At 38.7% G+C, this 25,435-nt stretch overlaps 2 protein-coding genes across 3 annotated transcripts in view; one reads left to right on the forward strand and one right to left on the reverse strand.

The window, feature by feature from the left end:
• Positions 1 to 3,214, forward strand: part of LOC138322897 (annexin A5-like) — a 28,619-nt gene extending 25,405 nt beyond the window's left edge. The window contains 1 exon segment of the mRNA XM_069267105.1: positions 124 to 3,214. Coding sequence (XP_069123206.1) covers positions 124 to 249 — 126 coding nt within the window. The 3' untranslated portion in view covers positions 250 to 3,214.
• A 13,014-nt stretch (positions 3,215 to 16,228) lies between these two features.
• Positions 16,229 to 25,435, reverse strand: part of LOC138322898 (uncharacterized) — a 36,082-nt gene continuing 26,875 nt past the window's right edge. For both annotated transcript variants that reach the window (XM_069267107.1, XM_069267106.1), the window contains 3 exons: positions 21,729 to 21,815; positions 21,226 to 21,304; positions 16,229 to 20,937 (listed from right to left, as the gene is read on the reverse strand). In XM_069267107.1, the coding sequence (XP_069123208.1) occupies positions 20,295 to 20,937; positions 21,226 to 21,304; positions 21,729 to 21,815 (809 nt within the window). In that variant the 3' untranslated portion in view covers positions 16,229 to 20,294. The remainder of the gene's footprint in view (positions 20,938 to 21,225; positions 21,305 to 21,728; positions 21,816 to 25,435) is intronic.

Here is a 25,435-nt window from a genome sequence, read left to right on the forward strand (position 1 = left end):
TATAGGATGAAGTTAGAAAGAAATTGTAAACTTCTTATGCAATTGTCTGTGATTGTATTAACTGGACGTTCTTGATTTCATTGAAAATGACCTCAATGTAAATGTATCCTGTGTACATTTCAGATTGACATGGTACAGATAAAGCAGTGTTTCCTTGAGAAGACCAAACAAACTTTATGGAGGTGGTTAAAGGATGACTGCAGTGGAGATTACAAGAAACTCCTCCAGGCTATAGTTGGGAGGGACTAGGGGACATAACTCTACTAAAAGATGACTGCAGTGGAGATTACAAGAAACTCCTCCAGGCTATAGTGGGGAGGGACTAGGGGACATAACTCTACTAAAAGATGACTGCAGTGGAGATTACAAGAAACTCCTCCAGGCTATAGTGGGGAGGGACTAGGGGACATAACTCTACTAAAAGATGACTGCAGTGGAGATTACAAGAAACTCCTCCAGGCTATAGTTGGGAGGGACTAGGGGACATAACTCTACTAAAAGATGACTGCAGTGGAGATTACAAGAAACTCCTCCAGGCTATAGTGGGGAGGGACTAGGGGACATAACTCTACTAAAAGATGACTGCAGTGGAGATTACAAGAAACTCCTCCAGGCTATAGTTGGGAGGAACTAGGGGACATAACTCTACTAAAAGATGACTGCAGTGGAGATTACAAGAAACTCCTCCAGGCTATAGTGGGGAGGGACTAGGGGACATAACTCTACTAAAAGATGACTGCAGTGGAGATTACAAGAAACTCCTCCAGGCTATAGTGGGGAGGAACTAGGGGACATAACTCTACTAAAAGATGACTGCAGTGGAGATTACAAGAAACTCCTCCAGGCTATAGTGGGGAGGGACTAGGGGACATAACTCTACTAAAAGATGACTGCAGTGGAGATTACAAGAAACTCCTCCAGGCTATAGTTGGGAGGAACTAGGGGACATAACTCTACTAAAAGATGACTGCAATGGAGATTACAAGAAACTCCTCCAGGCTATAGTTGGGAGGAACTAGGGGACATAACTCTACTAGTGTTGTATAGCATAGACATTTCCCTTTAGAATAACTTACCTAAATCTGTATACCTCACAACACCTTTATGGATCCTTATGAAAATAAATGACTCTTAATTGCCATTTCCTAGGAAGTGTGTCATTATTGTTTTGACAATTGTTTAGAAAAAGTAATGAATGTGAACCTTTAAAAATTGTCTTAAAAGAATTATAATGTTGTCATGAAGAATTCTGTGCTATGTATATAATAGATAATGTATAATTTAATTGATCTATTCAAAAATTATTTAAAAAAACAGGTTTGAGAAAACTTTTCAAAAACATGATGGAGTGCTTGAAATGGTTTTGTGTTCACTTAGATTTACAGTTTTTATCAATAGTACTGCAAATTTAAATTAGTGTTTGAGAAATCCTGCAGATTGATATTTGATTTCAGGTAAAAATACAGAAAAAAGCAATCAACTAATAGGACATAAAAATGAGTTATTTTCTACACAGTTGAATTTTTCTGAGTTTCGGCCATTTTTATACAATAAAACCTCATTTATATCTATAGTCTTCATTGACTTTCAAGAAATACAATTACTGTATTCGACCCAATAAGCGCCCATGTCCCTATAAGTGCCCCTCCCCCTTTTTAAGGCCTCGATTTCAATTGTCCACACATAAATAAAGACCAAAACTACACAAAACTGTATAGATTTGCAATAATTTTGTCAAGTTTTATTAGCACCTTTTCATTTTTGAATTTTCCAAACGCCCTGGGTACTTATTGGGTTGAATATGGTAGTACCTCATTTATATCTATATCATTAATTTTTATACTAAATCCGACTTTCTGATTGGCAGATTCTTTTTCTTCATACTACTTTGAAGAAAAAATCTGAGAATGGAGCGAAAACCCAACACTATCATGACGTCACAATAGAGACATCAAAGTTGCGTATTGATTTGGAAAAAATAATCCATTTGAAAATCAATGTAATTGTATGTTTCAACATATTTTATTGTATAGTCTGAAATATTTAATTGAAAGCATTGATGTCACTATCTTTTAATTTCATTGGGTTATGAAAAAAATTTTGTTTGCACACCTTTGCGAGAACCCGGTATGCGGATTCACATAGCTTAATAGCGACATCAATGCTTCAATGATATTGTATTTATAGCTATAGTTTGCATGGACTAACTAACTCTTTTTCACCTAAGTCTTCATCGACTATACCAGAATGTGGTTTTGGTAGATTTACAAGTATTTTACACTTTCATTAATTATACATTGTCAAAGTATGTGTATCATTAATAATTAAAGCATCATTCTTCACTTTTGTCTTGGATTAAAGTTGTATGGTCTACAACTTTTACTCTTTTTGTCATAGTGAAAAAATCTGAAGAGTTACATATATTTTCTCCATCTGTCTGAGTTTTAAACTTTATAATTTTTCCACTTTTTATAAAGTTCTAGGATTGGAAGTATTTTTAATCATAAATGTAAAAATTCTTTATAACAAAGTAACACAAGAGTTGTGAAACCAAAATGTCAACAATTTTTTAATAAACAAAAGATGTGGTCGACCTCAGCAGACTGGATCTACAAAGATAATAATGCTTGCACATTACAATATTTGACACACGCAATATTTTACGGTAATGTGTGAATTGGATGTTTCAAATTCTCATTCTGTGGACATATACCAGCATGATTAAGTCATATTAGCCAATTGAAGCCACATTATCAAATGTTTAAATGACATAACGTTACAGTGAAATAAGCATGCAATATAACTTTAATGTATGTATTTAAACTGTTTGGCACCAAAGTGATGCACAGGTCCTGTACTATCAATATTTGTTCTCAATTAGATAACGCTACATTGCCAAAATCATAACAAAATTAAACAAATGAAATTTAATTTTCTTGGTTTTAGTTAAAATTGTGAAATAACCAGGGCAAGACTGATCATGATGTTATATGGTGTTAATTCAATAAAAAGGCTAATGAAATAGCATGTGTGCATAATAGGTAGAACATCAAACTGAGGTCTTGTCAAGTATAGAAAATTGCAATCTATAATGTGTGATGCTTTAATAGGTCTCTTTCATCTTTTGTATAGAAATATTTATATTTTAAGCTTTTAACACCTCTATCTCGTTTGGTATTAAGTAGCACTTGTTGAATAAAGATTCTTTTCTAAATATTTCTTTTGTGGTTATTTATATGATATGCTTGGTATTTCGAAAAGAGCTAGAAGATTTGTAAATTAGGGAGGGAAATCAACCAGTGATGTAGCTTGTCCAGCTATAGATAGGAGAGACTATGGGACATAACTCTACCAGTGATGTAGCTTGTCCAGGGAATAGATAGGAGAGATAAGGACAGACTCTACCAGTGATGTAGCTTGTCCAGGGAATAGATGGGAGAGATAAGGGGACATAACTCTACCAGTGATGTAGCTTGTCCAGGGAATAGATGGGAGAGATAAGGGGACATAACTCTACCAGTGATGTAGCTTGTCCAGGGAATAGATAGGAGAGATAAGGGGACATAACTCTACCAGTGATGTAGCTTGTCCAGGGAATAGATGGGAGAGATAAGGGGACATAACTCTACCAGTGATGTAGCTTGTCCAGGGAATAGATGGGAGAGATAAGGGGACATAACTCTACCAGTGATGTAACTTGTCCAGGGAATAAATAGGAGAGACTCGGGGACATAATTCTACCAGTGATGTAGCTTGTCAAGGCTATAGAGGGGAGAGATAAAAAATATAACTCTACCAGTGATGTAACTTGTCGAGGCTATAGACGGGAGAGATAACAGAACATAACTCTACCAGTGATGTAGCTTGTCGAGGCTATAGAGGGGAGAGATAAAAAATATAACTCTACCAGTGATGTATCTTGTCCAGGGTATAGATGGGAGAGATAAGGGGACATAACTCTACCAGTGATGTAGCTTGTCTAGGGAATAGATAGGAGAGATAAGGGGACACAACTCTACCAGTGATGTAGCTTGTCTAGGGAATAGATAGGAGAGACTCGGGGGGGGGGGGGGGGGGGGGGGGGGGACATAACTCTACCAGTGATGTATCTTGTCCAGGGTATAGATGGGAGAGATAAGGTGACATAACTCCACTAATGATGCAGTTTGTCCAGGCTTTAGATGGGAGAGACTAGGGGACATGCCTTTACCAGTGACGTAACTTGTCCAGGCTATTGTTGGGAGAGATTAGGGGACATAACTCTACCAGTGATGCAGTTTGTCCAGGATAAAGATGGGAGAGTCTAGGGGACATAACTCTACCAGTGATGCAGTTTGTCCAAGCTGTCTATAGATGGGAGAGACTAAGGGAAATAACTCTAGCAGTTATGTAGCTTGTCCAGGCTATAGATGGGAGAAACTAGGGGACATACCTTTACCAGTGACGTAACTTGTCCAGGCTATTGATGGGAGAGATTAGGGGACATAACTCTACCAGTGATGCAGTTTGTCCAGGCTAAAGATGGGAGAGTCTAGGGGACATAACTCTACCAGTGATGCAGTTTGTCCAGGCAATAGATGGGAGAGACTAAGGGAAATAACTCTAGCACTGATGAAGCTTGTCCAAGCTAGCTATAGATTGGAGAGATTAGGGGGACATAACTCTACCAGTGACGTAACTTGTCCAGGCTATAGATGGAAGAGACTAGGGAACATAACCCAACCAGTGATGTAGCTGTGCTAAGGGTATAGATGGGTGAGATTATGGGACATAACTCTACCAGTAACGTAGCTTGTCCAGGCTATAGATGGGAGAGATAAGGGGACACAACTCTACCAGTGATGTAGCTTGTCTAGGGAATAGATAGGAGAGACTCGGGGACATAACTCTACCAGTGATGTAGCTTGTCGAGGCTATTGATGGGAGAGACTAGGGTTCATAATGCAACCATAACCCAACTTGTCAAGGCTTCATATGGGAGAGACTAGGGGACATAACTCTACCAGTGACGTAGGTTGGCCAACTATCACAATTAGCCATGTAATTTTCTGAGAAACATATGTTCTAAATATTGTAGAAAATGTGCTTCACAGCTAGTTCAGTGCACTTTACACTAGCTATTTTCAATAACAATAACAGTTGTGGTTTGCTTTAATGAATAAGCTTTGGACCAGAGGCTTACACATATTGCCCTTTGTCAAGTGCTGTCAAATGTCAATGAGTACTTTCTGTCATGGTTTGGCTATATTAGCTTCCAAATTATTTCATGAGTAGAAATAAAAAATTGAAACAAATTACTGTTATTTTTAGGTCACCTGAGACGAAGTCTCAAGTGACCTATTCTAATCGCCTTTTGTCCATCATCGTCTGTCGTCCATCGTGTGTTCGTAAACATTTTACATTTTCAACTTCTTCTGAAAAACCGCTGAAGCAATTTCAATGAAATTTTGCACAAACCTTCTAAGGCATTAGGCCAATCAAAAATGTGAATTATATGACCCCCCCCCCCCCAGGGGACTGTGGGAGGGGCCAAAAGGGGTAAAATTGACTAAAATTTCAAAAATCTTCTTCTCCACTCACAGATGTGATAGAATCAAATACTCTTCATTGATAGAAAGGTCTTAAGACTCTCTACAAAAATTGTGAATTATATGACCCTGGGGTCTCAGGTTCCGCCCAGGGTCATTGAATCCTATTAACAAATTATCCATGACTGACCCCCAGGGGCTTTGGTGGTGGGGCCAAAAGGGGTCAAATAGGCTAAAACTTCAAAAATCTTCTTCTGAAATTCTGTAACTGGTAAAATCAAATACTCTTCATGGATAGAAAGGTCTTAAGGTCCTTTACAAAAAATGTGAATTATATGACCCTAGGGTCTCATGTTTCCCCCTTGGGAGGGGTTCAAGTTTACTATAGTTTATATAGGAAAAACACAGTTATGAACGTTATTTGCTTATTTTTCATAGGAAATTAGACAAACTGGGTTAGAATTTTGAGCCTGAGATAGCATTTTATCGTCATATCAAAATTGGTCCTGGCCAACCTCTTGGGGCTTAGGGGCGCGGCCAAAAGGGGTCAAATAGCTGATATCTCATATTTTCCCCTTGGGAGGGGGTCAAATTTACAATAGTTTATATAGGAAAACAAATTTATGAACATTATTTGCTTTGTTTTCATAGGAAATTAGTCAAACTGGGTTAGAATTATAGCCTGAGAAAACATTTTAACATCATATCCATATTGGTCCTGGCCAACCCCCAAGGGCCAGAGGGGTGGGGCCAAAAGAGGTCAAATTAAAATGGCTAACTTTTCAAAAATCTGGCATCTGAATTCATAGATTTGGTGGAACCAAATTCTCTTCATAGATTGAAAGGTCTTAAGGCCCTTTACAAAATGTGTAAATTTCATAGCCCTCGGATCTCAGATTTTCCCCATTGGGAGCTAGGGAGTCGAGTTTACTATAGTTTATATAGGAAAAACACATTTATGAACATTATTTGCTTAGTTTTAATAGAATTATATGCCTGAAATAGCATTTTAACACCATATCCATATTGGTCCTGGCTGACTCCCAGGGACCAGAGGGGCAGGGCCAAAATGGGTCAAAATGGCTAAAATTTCAAAAATCTTCTTCTGAAATTTCAGGTTTGATGGAACCAAATAATCTTCATAAATTAAAGAGTTAAATTTATGAAATCACTGACACAGACTGACTTTGAATTTTAAGCATAAGGTTTGGTAGCATAATACATTAACTATCAAAATGAAAAACAAAAAATTAAAATTCTAATATGAAGGTTCAACTTTAAAGTTTATTCTAGTTCTTAAATACTTTTTACAAATTTGAACCAACTTTGCAATGCTCTTTCTGTATCAGCACTCAGGTGACCGTCAAGGCCTCTTTGGCCTTTTGTTTAAATTGTGGTTTACAAAGACTTCACCACAAGTGTAAGAGGTGATGTACAATCTTACCTGGAAGAGTTTAGGGAACACAGTTTATTGGGATCTAAGTCAACCTCCCCTGTAACAAATACAGATAAATTAGCTAGATTATACACTTACAAATATATACAAGATTCTGGGGATCTCATATACTTTATACACAAGAAAGCGACATTTTGAACTCTTAAAATTCATCTTCAGGCATCTTATATTCCACCTTGTATTCTGATGTAACCAGTGTGAAGGATGACACCGATGCTATATCAGTAACAGGTTAACCTACAGCCACAGTATCCTACAGAATCTCAGACACCAGCCATGTGTCAGTGTCAGAGTGATGCTCCACCAAACCTGGGAGGGATATTAGGCATATGACATTTTACTACGTCCTTCAGCTCTCAGCAGAGTGAACAAGTCATAAGTTATTGGTTGTTCTTCTGAATCCTCATTCCTGTTTTGCACTAGCTTAGCAGTTCTTAAGGTATCTGGGACAATTTTTCATAAACAATCCTTAAGAATTCGCTATAGGGAAGCACTATACAGAATCTAAGGACACAATAGGTCCATGGGCCTTAACGGTCACCTGAGTTCATTAAGAATGAAACAAAGACATGTAAACACTAATATACTGGCCCTTGAAGTCATTCAGTGATTTTATAAATTTGACTTTTAAATCTATGAAGAGTATTTGCTTCCATCAAACCTGTGAACTCAAAAGATTTTTTTTTTTTTAATTTTACGTCATTTTGACCCTGTTTGGCCCCGCCCCTCTGGTCCTCTAACGAGTCAGCGAGGACTGATATGGATGCTAAAATTATATATCTCAGGCTAATAATTCTAATAAAGTTTGACTCATTTCCTATGAAAATTAAGCAAATAATGTTCAATAATGTGTTTTTCATATTTAAACTAAAGTAAACTTGACCTCCTCCCCAGGGGGAAACATGAGACCCCAAGGTCATATAAAAATAGATATAATGTCTGTTGTCAGACTCTCTGATGTGAAATTATGTAATTTTAATTTGAATGGTTGATTATTATTATTCTATAAACTCTTATAAAGAGGCAATCTGATGGGAACGGAATATTAGAACACCATAATGGGAAACTATATGATGAGTCAATTAATGTGGATAAGAATGTGTTATATACATGCATCTATGTAAGATAGTGTATCAATGGCAATCAAACAAGCACAGTATTTCTGTGTATACCTAGTATGACAAACAGACAATACTTGAAAAACAAAAATAACAATACCACGCACACACACACACAACAAAACGATTAGGACATAAGCAACAAGAGACAATGCCAGTAATGTCAATTAGCTAAACGAAAAACAAACATTTCCTATTACAAATGACCAAATAATGTTCAAAAATGTGTTTTCCCTATATAAACTAAAGTAAAATTGACCCCCTCCCCATGAGGAAACGTAAGACCCCAGGGTCATATAATTCACAATTTTTGTATAGGACCAAGCCCTATTTGACCCTTTTGACCCCACCCCTAAGGCCCCTGGGGGTCAGTCATGGAAAATTTTTTAAAAGGATTCAATGGCCATCTTATACTGATAATTCTGACCAAGTTTGTGTCATTTCCTATTACAGATGACCAAATGAAGCTAAAAAAAGTGTTTTCCCTGTATAAACTATAGTAAACTTGACCTCCTCCACAGGGGGAAATAAGAGACCCCAGGGTAATATAATTCACAATTTTGGAAGACCTTAATTCCTTTCTATGTATGTAGAGTATTTGATTCCACCACATCTGTGAGTGGAGAAAAAGATTTTTGAAATTTTTAGTCAATTTTACCCCTTTTGGCCCCTCCCACAGGGGGTGGGGACCATATAATTCACAATTTTGATTGGCCTTATGCCTTAGATAGTTTGTGCAAAATTTTATTGAAATTGCCGTAGCAGTTTTGGAGGAGAAGTCGAAAATGTAAATTGTTTATGGACATACGACGGATGACACAGGACGGACAACTGACGACGACAGACAAAAGGCGTTTAGAATCGGTCACTTGAGACGTCGTCTCAGGTGACCTAATTATCTAAGTTAAGGAGCCTTCCTAATTTCTGTAATGCTTTCCTATGGGTAATCTGAAGTTAAGAAGTTCCTTAAAATTCAGGAATGTTTGTGAAATTTATCCTCAACATATACCAAGCTGCCCTCAACGCTGGGTTTTACATGGCAAGCAATACAGAAATTATGTTATTTTTCTTCATCCTCAATCACATTGGCTTAGTGGAAAAGTTGTTAGACATCCCTCCAGCTCCGGGTTCTTAGGGCTAAGGGATTGAGGTGTTCCACATTCTACTACTAATCCCTCCAGCTCAGGGTACTTACCTGGCTAAGGGATTGAGGTGTCCCACATTCTACTACTAATCCCTCCAGCTCAGGGTACTTACCTGGCTAAGGGATTGAGGTGTCCCACATTCTACTACTAATCCCTCCAGCTCAGGGTACTTACCTGGCTAAGGGATTGAGGTCAGGTGTTCCACATTCTACTACTAATCCCTCCAGGCTCAGGGTACTTACCTGGCTAAGGGATTGAGGTGTCCCACATTCTACTACTAATCCCTCCAGCTCAGGGTACTTAGGGCTAAGGGATTGAGGTGTCCCACATTCTACTACTAATCCCTCCAGCTCAGGGTACTTACCTGGCTAAGGGATTGAGGTGTCCCACATTCTACTACTAATCCCTCCAGCTCAGGGTACTTAGGGCTAAGGGATTGAGGTGTCCCACATTCTACTACTAATCCCTCCAGCTCAGGGTACTTACCTGGCTAAGGGATTGAGGTGTCCCACATTCTACTACTAATCCCTCCAGCTCAGGGTACTTACCTGGCTAAGGGATTGAGGTGTCCCACATTCTACTACTAATCCCTCCAGCTCAGGGTACTTACCTGGCTAAGGGATTGAGGTGTCCTACATTCTACTACTAATCCCTCCAGCTCAGGGTACTTACCTGGCTAAGGGATTGAGGTGTTCCACATTCTACTACTAATCCCTCCAGCTCAGGGTACTTACCTGGCTAAGGGATTGAGGTGTCCCACATTCTACTACTAATCCCTCCAGCTCAGGGTACTTACCTGGCTAAGGGATTGAGGTGTCCCACATTCTACTACTAATCCCTCCAGCTCAGGGTACTTAGGGCTACGGGATTGAGGTGTTCCACATTCTACTACTAATCCCTCCAGCTCAGGGTACTTACCTGGCTAAGGGATTGAGGTGTCCCACATTCTACTACTAATCCCTCCAGCTCAGGGTACTTACCTGGCTAAGGGATTGAGGTGTCCCACATTCTACTACTAATCCCTCCAGCTCTGCTGCTCAGGGTACTTATCCCTGGCTACCTGCTAAGGGATTGAGGTTGTCCCACATTCTACTACTAATCCCTCCAGCTCAGGGTACTTACCTGGCTAAGGGATTGAGGTGTCCCACATTCTACTACTAATCCCTCCAGCTCAGGGTACTTACCTGGCTAAGGGATTGAGTTGTCCCACATTCTACTACTAATCCCTCCAGCTCAGGGTACTTACCTGGCTAAGGGATTGAGGTGTCCCACATTCTACTACTAATCCCTCCAGCTCAGGGTACTTACCTGGCTAAGGGATTGAGTTGTCCCACATTCTACTACTAATCCCTCCAGCTCAGGGTACTTACCTGGCTAAGGGATTGAGGTGTCCCACATTCTACTACTAATCCCTCCAGCTCAGGGTACTTACCTGGCTAAGGGATTGAGGTTGTCCCTACATTCTACTACTAATCCCTCCAGCTCAGGGTACTTACCTGGCTAAGGGATTGAGGTGTCCCACATTCTACTACTAATCCCTCCAGCTCAGGGTACTTACCTGGCTAAGGGATTGAGGTGTCCCACATTCTACTACTAATCCCTCCAGCTCAGGGTACTTACCTGGCTAAGGGATTGAGGTGTCCCACATTCTACTACTAATCCCTCCAGCTCAGGGTACTTACCTGGCTAAGGGATTGAGGTGTCCCACATTCTACTACTAATCCCTCCAGCTCAGGGTACTTAGTGGCTAAGGGATTGAGGTGTCCACATTCTACTACTAATCCCTCCAGCTCAGGGTACTTAGGGCTAAGGGATTGAGGTGTCCCACATTCTACTACTAATCCCTCCAGCTCAGGGTACTTACCTGGCTAAGGGATTGAGTTGTCCCACATTCTACTACTAATCCCTCCAGCTCAGGGTACTTACCTGGCTAAGGGATTGAGTTGTCCCACATTCTACTACTAATCCCTCCAGCTCAGGGTACTTACCTGGCTAAGGGATTGAGGTGTCCCACATTCTACTACTAATCCCTCCAGCTCAGGGTACTTACCTGGCTAAGGGATTGAGGTGTCCCACATTCTACTACTAATCCCTCCAGCTCAGGGTACTTACCTGGCTAAGGGATTGAGGTTGTCCCACATTCTACTACTAATCCCTCCAGCTCAGGGTACTTACCTGGCTAAGGGATTGAGGTGTCCCACATTCTACTACTAATCCCTCCAGCTCAGGGTACTTACCTGGCTAAGGGATTGAGGTGTCCCACATTCTACTACTAATCCCTCCAGCTCAGGGTACTTACCTGGCTAAGGGATTGAGGTGTCCCACATTCTACTACTAATCCCTCCAGCTCAGGGTACTTACCTGGCTAAGGGATTGAGGTGTCCCACATTCTACTACTAATCCCTCCAGCTCAGGGTACTTACCTGGCTAAGGGATTGAGGTGTCCCACATTCTACTACTAATCCCTCCAGCTCAGGGTACTTACCTGGCTAAGGGATTGAGGTGTCCCACATTCTACTACTAATCCCTCCAGCTCAGGGTACTTACCTGGCTAAGGGATTGAGGTGTTCCACATTCTACTACTAATCCCTCCAGCTCAGGGTACTTAGGGCTAAGGAATTGAGGTGTCCTACATTCGACTACTAATCCCTCCAGCTCAGGGTACTTACCTGGCTAAGGATTGAGGTGTCCCACATTCTACTACTAATCCCTCCAGCTCAGGGTACTTACCTGGCTAAGGGATTGAGGTGTCCCACATTCTACTACTAATCCCTCCAGCTCAGGGTACTTACCTGGCTAAGGGATTGAGGTGTCCCACATTCTACTACTAATCCCTCCAGCTCAGGGTACTTACCTGGCTAAGGGATTGAGGTGTTCCACATTCTACTACTAATCCCTCCAGCTCAGGGTACTTACCTGGCTAAGGGATTGAGTTGTCCCACATTCTACTACTAATCCCTCCAGCTCAGGGTACTTACCTGGCTAAGGGATTGAGGTGTCCCACATTCTACTACTAATCCCTCCAGCTCAGGGTACTTACCTGGCTAAGGGATTGAGGTGTCCCACATTCTACTACTAATCCCTCCAGCTCAGGGTACTTACCTGGCTAAGGGATTGAGGTGTCCCACATTCTACTACTAATCCCTCCAGCTCAGGGTACTTACCTGGCTAAGGGATTGAGGTGTCCCACATTCTACTACTAATCCCTCCAGCTCAGGGTACTTACCTGGCTAAGGGATTGAGGTTGTCCCACATTCTACTACTAATCCCTCCAGCTCAGGGTACTTACCTGGCTAAGGGATTGAGGTGTCCCACATTCTACTACTAATCCCTCCAGCTCAGGGTACTTACCTGGCTAAGGGATTGAGGTGTCCCACATTCTACTACTAATCCCTCCAGCTCAGGGTACTTACCTGGCTAAGGGATTGAGGTGTCCCACATTCTACTACTAATCCCTCCAGCTCAGGGTACTTACCTGGCTAAGGGATTGAGGTGTCCCACATTCTACTACTAATCCCTCCAGCTCAGGGTACTTACCTGGCTAAGGGATTGAGGTGTCCCACATTCTACTACTAATCCCTCCAGCTCAGGGTACTTACCTGGCTAAGGGATTGAGGTGTCCCACATTCTACTACTAATCCCTCCAGCTCAGGGTACTTACCTGGCTAAGGGATTGAGGTGTCCCACATTCTACTACTAATCCCTCCAGCTCAGGGTACTTACCTGGCTAAGGGATTGAGGTGTCCCACATTCTACTACTAATCCCTCCAGCTCAGGGTACTTACCTGGCTAAGGGATTGAGGTGTCCCACATTCTACTACTAATCCCTCCAGCTCAGGGTACTTACCTGGCTAAGGGATTGAGGTGTCCCACATTCTACTACTAATCCCTCCAGCTCTGGGTACTTACCTGGCTAAGGGATTGAGGTGTTCCACATTCTACTACTAATCCCTCCAGCTCAGGGTACTTACCTGGCTAAGGGATTGAGGTGTCCCACATTCTACTACTAATCCCTCCAGCTCAGGGTACTTACCTGGCTAAGGGATTGAGGTGTCCCACATTCTACTACTAATCCCTCCAGCTCAGGGTACTTACCTGGCTAAGGGATTGAGGTGTCCCCACATTCTACTACTAATCCCTCCAGCTCAGGGTACTTACCTGGCTAAGGGATTGAGTTGTCCCACATTCTACTACTAATCCCTCCAGCTCAGGGTACTTACCTGGCTAAGGGATTGAGGTGTCCCACATTCTACTACTAATCCCTCCAGCTCAGGGTACTTACCTGGCTAAGGGATTGAGGTGTCCCACATTCTACTACTAATCCCTCCAGCTCAGGGTACTTACCTGGCTAAGGGATTGAGTTGTCCCACATTCTACTACTAATCCCTCCAGCTCAGGGTACTTACCTGGCTAAGGGATTGAGTTGTCCCACATTCTACTACTAATCCCTCCAGCTCAGGGTACTTACCTGGCTAAGGGATTGAGGTGTCCCACATTCTACTACTAATCCCTCCAGCTCTGGGTACTTACCTGGCTAAGGGATTGAGGTGTCCCACATTCTACTACTAATCCCTCCAGCTCAGGGTACTTACCTGGCTAAGGGATTGAGGTGTCCCACATTCTACTACTAATCCCTCCAGCTCAGGGTACTTACCTGGCTAAGGGATTGAGGTGTCCCACATTCTACTACTAATCCCTCCAGCTCAGGGTACTTACCTGGCTAAGGGATTGAGGTGTCCCACATTCTACTACTAATCCCTCCAGCTCAGGGTACTTACCTGGCTAAGGGATTGAGGTGTCCCACATTCTACTACTAATCCCTCCAGCTCAGGGTACTTACCTGGCTAAGGGATTGAGTTGTCCCACATTCTACTACTAATCCCTCCAGCTCAGGGTACTTACCTGGCTAAGGGATTGAGGTGTCCCACATTCTACTACTAATCCCTCCAGCTCAGGGTACTTACCTGGCTAAGGGATTGAGGTGTCCACATTCTACTACTAATCCCTCCAGCTCAGGGTACTTACCTGGCTAAGGGATTGAGGTGTCCCACATTCTACTACTAATCCCTCCAGCTCAGGGTACTTACCTGGCTAAGGGATTGAGTTGTCCCACATTCTACTACTAATCCCTCCAGCTCAGCCGGGTACTTACCTGGCTAAGGGATTGAGGATGTCCCACATTCTACTACTAATCCCTCCAGCTCAGGGTACTTACCTGGCTAAGGGATTGAGGTGTCCCACATTCTACTACTAATCCCTCCAGCTCTGGGTACTTACCTGGCTAAGGGATTGAGTTGTCCCACATTCTACTACTAATCCCTCCAGCTCAGGGTACTTACCTGGCTAAGGGATTGAGTTGTCCCACATTCTACTACTAATCCCTCCAGCTCAGGGTACTTACCTGGCTAAGGGATTGAGTTGTCCCACATTCTACTACTAATCCCTCCAGCTCAGGGTACTTACCTGGCTAAGGGATTGAGGTGTCCCACATTCTACTACTAATCCCTCCAGCTCAGGGTACTTACCTGGCTAAGGGATTGAGTTGTCCCACATTCTACTACTAATCCCTCCAGCTCAGGGTACTTACCTGGCTAAGGGATTGAGGTGTCCCACATTCTACTACTAATCCCTCCAGCTCTGGGTCTTTAGGGTCAAAGGACTGAGGTATCTTACATTCTACTACTAAGCCCACCAACTTTGGGTCTTTAGGACTACGATAATTAGTTGTCTGACTCTCTGGATCCTGAGGACTGAAGGATTTTAAAAGGTATCCATCATTCTATTCAACCTCTAGATGTCAATAGTACAGGATCTGTACTCGACAGTACAAAATCGCTACTGTGGCATTGGTAGGGTAGTTTTAAAGCTTAATAGTAAAGACTTCACTCTGTATTTAGAATCTATAAGCCTATAAAATAATTATGTTTTATATTGAACAATTGTTTGAAGATTCATTCTTGTATCCCATTATGAAAAACCTAACAGGTGCATATCTGCATTTATCCCATAACTATGCATGTTTCACAATGGAAAAACCATGTGATAAATTCCATAGCAGTTGGTTATCATTTATGTTTACACACTCCAGTCCAGTGTGTAAACACCTACAGCACCTCTCGTTAGTTAAGAGAGGCGCTGTAGGTGAAAGCTAAAGCTCGTGTCTTTTCAAAATTTGAAAATTAACTAACTCGAGTTTGATAAACAATAGTCACTTGTTGGGGAATCTCTATTTATTTACAGCATGAAAAGTAAACTCTGAGGTCGATGAGAACCAGATTTGAACCCATAGATAAATAGTACAATCTCAACCAAAGGGCAGGTGATCATCTGTGTATAACATACAAATACAGACATGGAATTCATATCCTCTTAACTTCAAAAGATCAATAAGATAAATATCAAACAGGAAACAAATTATTTTTCACAAATATCAAGGGGCCATAACTCTGTCAAAGAGGGTAATTTTAAAACAGACTTTGTCAAAGTTAGAATTAGCATTCGTTGAATTCATTGCCATAGTAACTGTTAATGGAAAATCATTTCTTATCCTTATTTCAAGATAATTTCTGGCTAATTTTTGGACATTGTCAAGATCAAAATACAAACACTACCTTAAAATTTCCTATTCTTATTTCGGGAGCAGCAGACCTCAAGGTCAAAGCAATGTTTAGCTAAAATATAACCCAGTATTCTTTTTAAATTGATCGAGACAAAACTTTGGACATAAAATTTGGACAAGAATGATTTTTCCTCATAGTAAGTTGTATAGCTGAAACTGCATTTTCCCATTATTATATTCGATCCAATAAGCGCACATGTCCCTGTAAGCACCCTACCCCTTTCGAGGCCACAATTTCAATTGCCCAGGCATAAATAAAGAACAAATCTGTATAGGTTTGTAAGAATTTTGTCTTATCAAGTGCATCATTTCATTTTTTTTAAAATTTTCTATACAACAATAAAGATAAATCAGACAAATACTTAGCTTCCATACTGGACTAGTTTATTGTAAAGTAGAATCTGTCATACATGGATACAATACCAGGGATTACATAATACTGGTACAAAAACACGTGTGTATTGGTACACATTGTACATAATACAGGTACAAAAACAGGTGTGTTACACATTGTACAACACTGGATTAACAGCCTCATGTAACATGGGTGTAATGGAGGATAGAAAAAATAACAAGGAATTTTATGGAGACATTTAAATGAATATAATGTGACCAAAATAAAAATGTGAAAAATCTTATAGATACTATTTACATAACAATCATGGTGGTTTAATTTGAAATAAGACATACATTGTAAATGTACGTAAGCATTCATAACAAAATGAACATATAAAAATATGAATCAACCTTTTCTTTGAAGTATAAACAAATTAACATTCTCTCTAAAAATATTTTTTTTTAACAAATTGAAAGAGAAATGAAGTAATCATAATCAGCAATATTTGTGTAAGTATTTACAATTCAGTTACAGTAACATTGAAATCATTATGCCTTTGATTTTCAAAACATGAAACTTCTTTTACAATGTAATTAGCAATATGTTTTATTCCATCCGTAGCAAAAAACATAAATGAAATTTTCCATCAACTTTACTTAACTTTATTCTACTGAGTGTAAGCCCCCCCTACCCTACAAAGGTTGGGATTTAAAGGGAGGGTCTTATTTATCAATATAGGCCTATCATTTAATGTTTATGCATTGAATCACCATTCTACAAAAAAAACAATTCTGGCCATATGTCGGTTTGTGTACACATCCAACTACAAAAGGTTGAGAAAGTTTGTTAAGCACTGCAGATTGATTTTAATTAAAATCAGTCTTTGACAAATAAGAATTAGGGTATAACATCTTATATTTAACATGCTGCAACACTTTGAATGTATATATATATGTACAATTGAACCTGAAATACAAAGTAATGCCTTCTTCCAGTAGAACAATAATACAGTTTATTGGATTAAAGTGTATAAATAATTGGTAGAATCAATAAACAAATATATTCTCTGAGCATGCTTCACTTGTTGGATTATATTCAATTTTATATATTAATCACCAACATAATACTAATGCCTGATTTTTTTTAAAGATAAATACATTGGTTTGATTAATTTTGTAATGTATTTCTAATTAATAATTTAAAATTACAATAGAAATTATCTAAATAGTATTACTTGAATCCAATATAAGTCACAATGAATGACTCAAACATCTAAGTAACAATAATCAACATCATTTATACAACCTTATAACTAAATTATTTAGCTTCAGAACTCTTGAACATGCACATGGTAAATTTTGGTAATATGAATGTAAAATCATCAAATAGTAAAAATCAATGTCCAAACGTAATGTCACTTACAACTGATAATTAGCAGTTGTGATGGACAAAATGAAATGTTTCATTGACCTAAATTTAAAAACTGCACATTGTCACTAGGTCAAAGAACATTAATATAAAGTATCAATTTAATTCATCTGTAGGAGTTATAAAAGGAACCATTTTGGGTTATGTAGCAGATTTTGATAACCAATCAAGTTCAGTATGACTAGGTGGCGTTATAATACATCGGGACTAGATATAATCTACACTACACTATGTACATATATACAGTGTAATCTATTTACTATTATACTGTGAACAACTTCATTTTCATGTACAATGTATACAATGCAGTACTTAGTTCAATGTATACAACATTTTGCGTCTTCAATGTTTTCAACATATCCATGAATACATATTCACAATCAATGAATCTTACTGACAATTAGGCATTCAGATGAATCATTTGAATATGAATATGAGCTCTATCCCAAAAGTATGCTAATCTTTGTATCTCGTGACAACAAAGTGTTTACAGCACTTTGTACAATGTACATACGCTATTTGGTATACAGTACTTAGTACAATGTACATACACTATTTGGTATACAGAACTTAGTACAATGTACATACACTATTTGGTATACAGTACTCAGTACAATGTACATACACTCTTTGGTATTACTCACTACAATGTACATACACTATTTGGTATTACTCACTACAATGTACATACACTATTTGGTCCTCAATAAGATATTAGCAGTCAAAACCATAAACTATTAAGATAATAATACTGGATATACATTTGGTGTAAAATGGCAAGTAGCATCATTATAACTAGCAAATGCACAGCCATTGTAATATATCTGACCGGGGGAGGGGGCGGGGGAGGGTGTGGGGGAGGGGGATGATAAGGTCACTATACTCTAGTGATTACAGATCTAGAGATGAAAGAAAATCTAGTATGTATACATGTAAGAGGCAGTGCAATGTACTATTTACAAATATAGCGGGAAATCCTTTAAACACTGTACAATACTAAATGTAATGTGTATACAATTAGTGCATATCTTGTAAGATACAACATTGTAAATATTGTTAATTACCACTTCATACAGGAAAATTCATGAAGAAAAAACTAACAATTGAATAATATGAAAAATTGATGATAATAAAAAGATAAGGTGAATGGAATTTTTGATTCGGATATACATATAAAATGTATTGCAGTTATAGTAATGTTAGGTAAAAGAGTATAATAGCACATATTGTTTATGTTTCGACAATCTATTGCCTGATATAACATTGGTAGCCCAATGAGAATCCCTAAGATCTACATAGGTACCATTTTATGGATGTGTATCACTTACTTATACTGAACATTAACAGCAGCCTTACAGTAACAATAACCAAAGGGAGGAGAGCCAGTGCCAGCTATGTACTCAAGTAAGTTTTACAGCCTACAGTAACACTATCAGATTTGTAATACATCAATTCATATAGCTTATCAACAACAAATCATTATAATATTGATCAATAAACATGTGTCATTTTCACTTTCATATCAATGACCACTGTATATTGTGTCCTAAATAACCAGATAGCATAATTTCAAACTTCCACTTTTTGTCTCAAATCCAAAATACTACGCCACTGATGTTGAACATTGGTAAAGAATACATGTGTAAATATTCTGACTTTATCATCCTTTATAATCCTCGCTATGTATGTAAGGCATTTTATCAGCACAAAGATGATGAGCCCATCTTATCGTGGCCTAATGACCAATCTGAGAGTTGACGCTCACTATACTGGTGTATATAGCATAAATATAAAGTAACATGTTACAACACTTCCATCCAATTAATAAGGGGTCATTTCACTGAACCCTATCTAAATGTTGAAGAATTTCCAAATGTTATTAAAGACAAAATTAATATAGTTTTTTCGACTGACTTGGCAAGTTTGAGCTAATTAATTAATGTCCACATGTAATAATGACAATGTATTATTTGGTTGTTATGTTGCAAAATGTCCATAATGCCTGCCAAATGATAGCTTTTTCCAAGACAAAATATAAATGTATTGTATTTCTTGATATTCCTATCAACACTAAGCTCAATAGAAACAATGGAACAGAAAGGTGGATCAGGTGACAGTTATTTTAGGTACTGAACTGACATGAAAGTCATAACACTTAGTCAGATCATTTCAGGATCATTTTGTGCAAGTTCTACAAGAAACTTGTAGTTTGCTTTATACAAGCTTAAGTTAGAACAGAGCTACATGTGTATACATCTAATAATTTAGACCAGATCACTTATCTAATGGCAGTACCCGGAGGTGTTTCACGATACATTGTATATGTACATGCGTGAAAACTAGTGTATTGCATAAGTCGGGTCTCTTTTAGCATAAATGAACACTAAACATATGAAAACACAGCTGAATACTTTCAGACACATGAACTGTAACCCAAGGTTACTGACGTACAGTACTAATAAACACAGGCTGATTGACTTAAGGTTGAACTAAACAGAATCATAGTCTTACATATTTGGTTGTAGTTATGTGTTGAAATATCCAAGTTTTCTTGGAATACAACATTGATGTAAAATTGAATGTAGTGATCAGCTATTATTTTGGTGCTAGCAACACCCACAGAACTGAACACAGCAGGTGTTAGAGATAGTCCCCCAAAGTCATTACTGCAATGTCTCATAGATTTGTTCCGCAGTTGTCCCACATGCTGTCAGACCACGATTGTTTCCCAGGAAAGGCTGGGCAATCTCATCCTCGCTACCATGTTCCTCCCGAGCCTCATTCATAGCATTGTCATTGGCATACAGGGGCTGGTCTGTAGCCTCTTCACGCTGCTCCAGATTACTTGGCTTGCACGGATCCACAACTCGATTGGCTTCAGTGATAAGGTTGGTAGACTTTCCTTGTCTGCTTCCTGCAGACATATCCACATACTCACACTCACGGGCTGGCAATGGGCGTCGGTTGTTCAGACATGGAAGAGGCGGGGGAGACGTGTTGTCATCTCTTGATGGCGGACACTTTTTAAGAGGGGTCTCGTATTCAGGATCTTCACTACAACACATATCCTTGCCCCCTTCTGCAGCCCCCTTGGCTTGCAGAGTGGATGTGCACTGTGTGTCATAGCGATTGACACCATGGTCAACTTGCTTTGTGACGACATCGTACAGTCGGTTCATGTCACTTGTGTCCATGTAGATGTTACTCTGAGCGCGCTGATGTCCCTGATCACGCTGATCCACACGAGCATAGTTGAGATTTTCAAACCGCACCGACATTTCATCCACAGGCTTCTTACGATGGAATCTAAAATATAATGAGAAAAATTTAACTGTATGACTAGACATGAAAATTATCAAATATAGATACTTGAATGATTGACTTTAGTACTAGACATGAAAATAATCAATTTTCTTATTGATATGAGATATGATGTTAAGATATGATTAACAAGAACTATTCAGCTTCACAAGCCATGTAAATATTCAATTGTTTGACTAGATCTATGAGAACGACCAACGGTGTTATATTTTTGAGAAAATTCAATAACTGTAGACAGAGTTTAATACAACAATGACAACATAATCATCTTACCTCTTTCTACAAAAGATGAAAGCAAACACGACCAACAGTAGTACAACTACAGCCCCTGATATAAACCCAATCAGCAAACCTGGAACAGATCATCATCATCATCATAATCATCATCATCAATCATCAATAATCATCATCTATCATCATCATCGTCATCATTATCATCATCCATAATAAAGTCATTCATCGTCATATCATCCATCATCATCAATGATTAAATCATCATAATTGATCAAATAATCATCATTATTATTATTGAAAAATCATCATCATCAGCATCATTATTATTATTGTAAAATCATCAGCATCATTATTATTATTGTAAAATCATCATCATTATCATCATCAATGATCAAATCATTATCATTGTAAAATCATCATTATCATTAGTGATAAAAATTATCATCATTAGTATCATCATTGTAAAATTTTAAAATAATATGATGTGACATATGTCAGAATGTAATGATTTACATGTTTGGACCTAGAACTTCAGTACATACTGTCTTTGTCTGTGTTGTGATCTGGTTCTAGCTGCCGATCCCCTGTCGCTGACGCCTGGTCAGGTTCAATATGGGCATTCTCATATGCTGTAATGACACAAAACGAAAAAGGGTGTGAAAATATGGTGTCACAATATTTATTGTTTTATTCAGAAATAAAATTTCATTTCAGCAATATGCTGAAAAACCTGTGTATTAAAGCGAGGAGGGGGATCCAACTTCAGAGAATTTTTATGACTTCTAAATGAAGCTATGGTCATGGATCCTATGGAACTTGTGATAAATGCCTAGAGTCAGTAGCTTATCAGCCTTACAAAATGGCAATAACCAGGGACTACGGGGAAAAAAAGTTGAAATTCAAGATGGCTGTCTTGTCAATCAAGCAATTCTTATGATTGTGCCAAAATGAAAAATGTCCATATCAATTACGAGCAGCCTACACAAGAAATATGAAAATCTCAGCAGTTAATAGTTTATGATTTTTTCTTTTTTTTTTCTCTCCCCCCCCCCCCAATATTAATTACTTTCCCATGCAGTGTACATGCATGTGGTAACACTTCATCAACTCCCACACACGTAACTATAAGCTGATTGAGATCTATACAGTACATAGACGCAAGTACCGGATCACACACACACACACAATAACATGAGGTCAATGGGTACAATATAAATATTACAATTATGTTCTCTAATCATTTCATAATAGGAGATTTCAGAAAAGATGGCGTGACATCACAGAAAGTTTACATCCGGGTCCTCAAAGGTACAAACACAGTATGGCGACTAATAAAAACAATAACAGATACGTACATCCCTGCTACACAACCGATACTTTGACAAAAGTATACACATTCATACTTGCAAATTCCGATTTTAAAATTGTTTCTTATTGTTTCAGAGGTTACAGACATTTATATTTTTGCATTTACAATTGTTTATTGCTAAATATATTTGTGTAGATTTAGTGTTGAAGCCAGCTTGCCAAGCGGTGTCGGGCCCTCACAGTACCCGTTTTTTTCTTCACAGGTAGAAATCCATGTTGTGAAAAAGTTGAATAGATAATTGATTTTATTGAGTAACTTTCTGTTATACATGAAAAAGCTGTTCACAACACTATCAAATATAACGAAATGTATAAACCATCTTGCCAGACCACGGCCGCTCATGCATAGCTTCGCTGGTAGATCACCTCATGCCACATCTTATAGTTGGGAATTTAATAATATAAATACGTAATTACCAACACATATCTCAATAAGTACTTGTAAAAGATATATATTTCGTTCTTTTCCATTTATAACTTGCTTTAAAGGAATGTTATAAACCACTGTGTTACACTTATACAATGTATGCAGATCGTAAGGCTGTTGATATTTCGAAAAATAAAATGGTGAAATCGTTCAATTTGCTGTAGAGTTCATTTTTTAATTTCATGCGCTTTTATTCCATGAGCTTCTGAGTGAAGTCTCAAATTGAAGTGATATTACTTTAAAATAATTTGAATACAGATAGACTACATTTAGATTTATGAATACAGATCGTAATACTGTAAATGCCGACCAGGACACATTGCGCATGGCTTCGAAAATCCTAAAATACTAAAAGTTTTGTTTAAAATATGATAAAAAGTAACTAATAACTGACTCATTTGTATGCCATAAACTAAAATCCAAAATTTCTGACGAAATTTTTTTATCCAGAATATGTAATTTTGTGACTTTGAAAAAGGACGAAATTCGAGATCTCGGCAGTACTGTACGTAATGGCTGCCGTGCGCTTTGGGTGATCTACAAAAGCAAACTTTAATTTGGTGATAATCACAAATCTTAAGGTGTTTTACAAAGTAACACTAAAAAAACAGTAATCGCTTATTAAAATTACAGTACGATGTTTGCGTAACTTGGAATTTAATTTGTAATTTCAAGCTGATATTTGCAATATTCTGTCAATGTTTATACATAATGGCGACCGTGTTTTTTCTCGTGGCGGTCGAAAATGGAGTATAAACATTGTAAAATATATGAATACCATATGTTTATATCTATATATTATTATTACATATTTTTATTTACACCTTTTGAAAATAAGATAAAGCAACAATTGTCGGATTGCCATACTATTTATTACAGTAAAATGTAAACAAACATCGAAGCGGCTGTGTTTCCACCATGTTAATGTGTACAGATATACGGAGTTGTATCTTTGAGCGCCCGGATGTACCTTTGCGTGACGTCATCGCCATCTTTTCTGAAATCTCCTATAGGAAGGTGATTATATGTTAATTCATGCTAACCTTTCATTCAGAATTAATAAATGTCTAGTTTAATTATTATGTTGATATTTTACTGGCACTATTATTAGCAGTGATGTGAAAATTTGATTCCATGTATACCTGTAAACACATCCCAAAATATGAACCAGGATCATGTAGGATTTTCCAGTATTCTATTAATAGCCTGCGACAAAATACCAGATCTCATTTAGAGTGTCAATATTCCCACTGGTATTTGGAATCCCATTGAATTCAAGGAAACATCACTTTATTTTCACAAAATCACAAAATTTGTGCGGACAAGACAGATCATGATACAATAAGCTCCACAAAACATATGTAACCCTGCTATGATATACTTCTTGGCTTAGAAAGAACTCTAAGCTCAACCAATTAGTGGAGTGTAGGACTAGTAATAATAGCCTGATGTCCTAATTCACCAACCTTGACCCTTATAGTTAACCTTGACCCTTATCAACGACATTTTATTCCAGCTTTAACCATCATAAACAGAGGTTCTGAACCTTGACCCTCACAAAGAAAGGTTTATCAATCTTATCCCTCACAAATAAATTATATTCACAAATCTTGACCCTGATGGACAAAGAGAAACATACATGGTTATATATTTTCCTTGAATAGAAGTTACCAATCCTATGAGTATTGGAAAGGCTGGCCAATCATATGATGAATAGTTTCTTAACGGTTTAAAAAACAAGAGGCCCAAAGGGCCTGCATCGCTCACCTGGTTTGTAATGCAAAGTAATGTTTGTGGCCAAATTTGGTTAAAATCCATGCAGAACTCTAGGACAAGTAGCGATTTATGGGATTATGGGCCCCGCCCCTCCTGTCACAGGGGGTCAGAGCTAAAATTTATTCAAGTTCTGTTCCCCTTCTCTCAAGGATGTTTGTGGCCAAATTTGGTTAGAATCCATGCAGAACTCCAGGACAAGTAGCGATTTATGGGATTTACCTCTAATTCCCCTATTGGGCCTCGCACCTCCTGCCCCCAGGGGGTCAGAGCCAAAATTTATACAAGTTCTGTTCCCCTTCCCCCAAGGATGTTTGTGGCCAAATTTGGTTAAAATCCATGCAGAACTCTAGGACAAGTAGCGATATATGGGATTTACCTCTAATTCCCCTATTGGGCCTCGCACCTCCTGCCCCCAGGGGTCAGAGCCAAAATTATACAAGTTCTGTTCCCCTTCCCCCCAAGGATTTTTGTGGCCAATTTTGGTTACAATCCATGCAGAACTCTATGACTAGTAGCGATTTAAAGGAAATGTTGACGGACAGACGGACGGACGGACGACGGACGAGACGACGGACGCTGCACCATGACATAAGCTCACCAGCCCTTCGGGTCAGGTGAGCTAAAAAGAAGCTCCTGAGTGTATTAAATGCTGAATTTTTCTCCTGAGTTAGATGACAG

Source organism: Argopecten irradians, chromosome 5 (assembly GCF_041381155.1).
Source record: "Argopecten irradians isolate NY chromosome 5, Ai_NY, whole genome shotgun sequence".
NCBI lineage: Eukaryota > Metazoa > Mollusca > Bivalvia > Pectinida > Pectinidae > Argopecten > Argopecten irradians.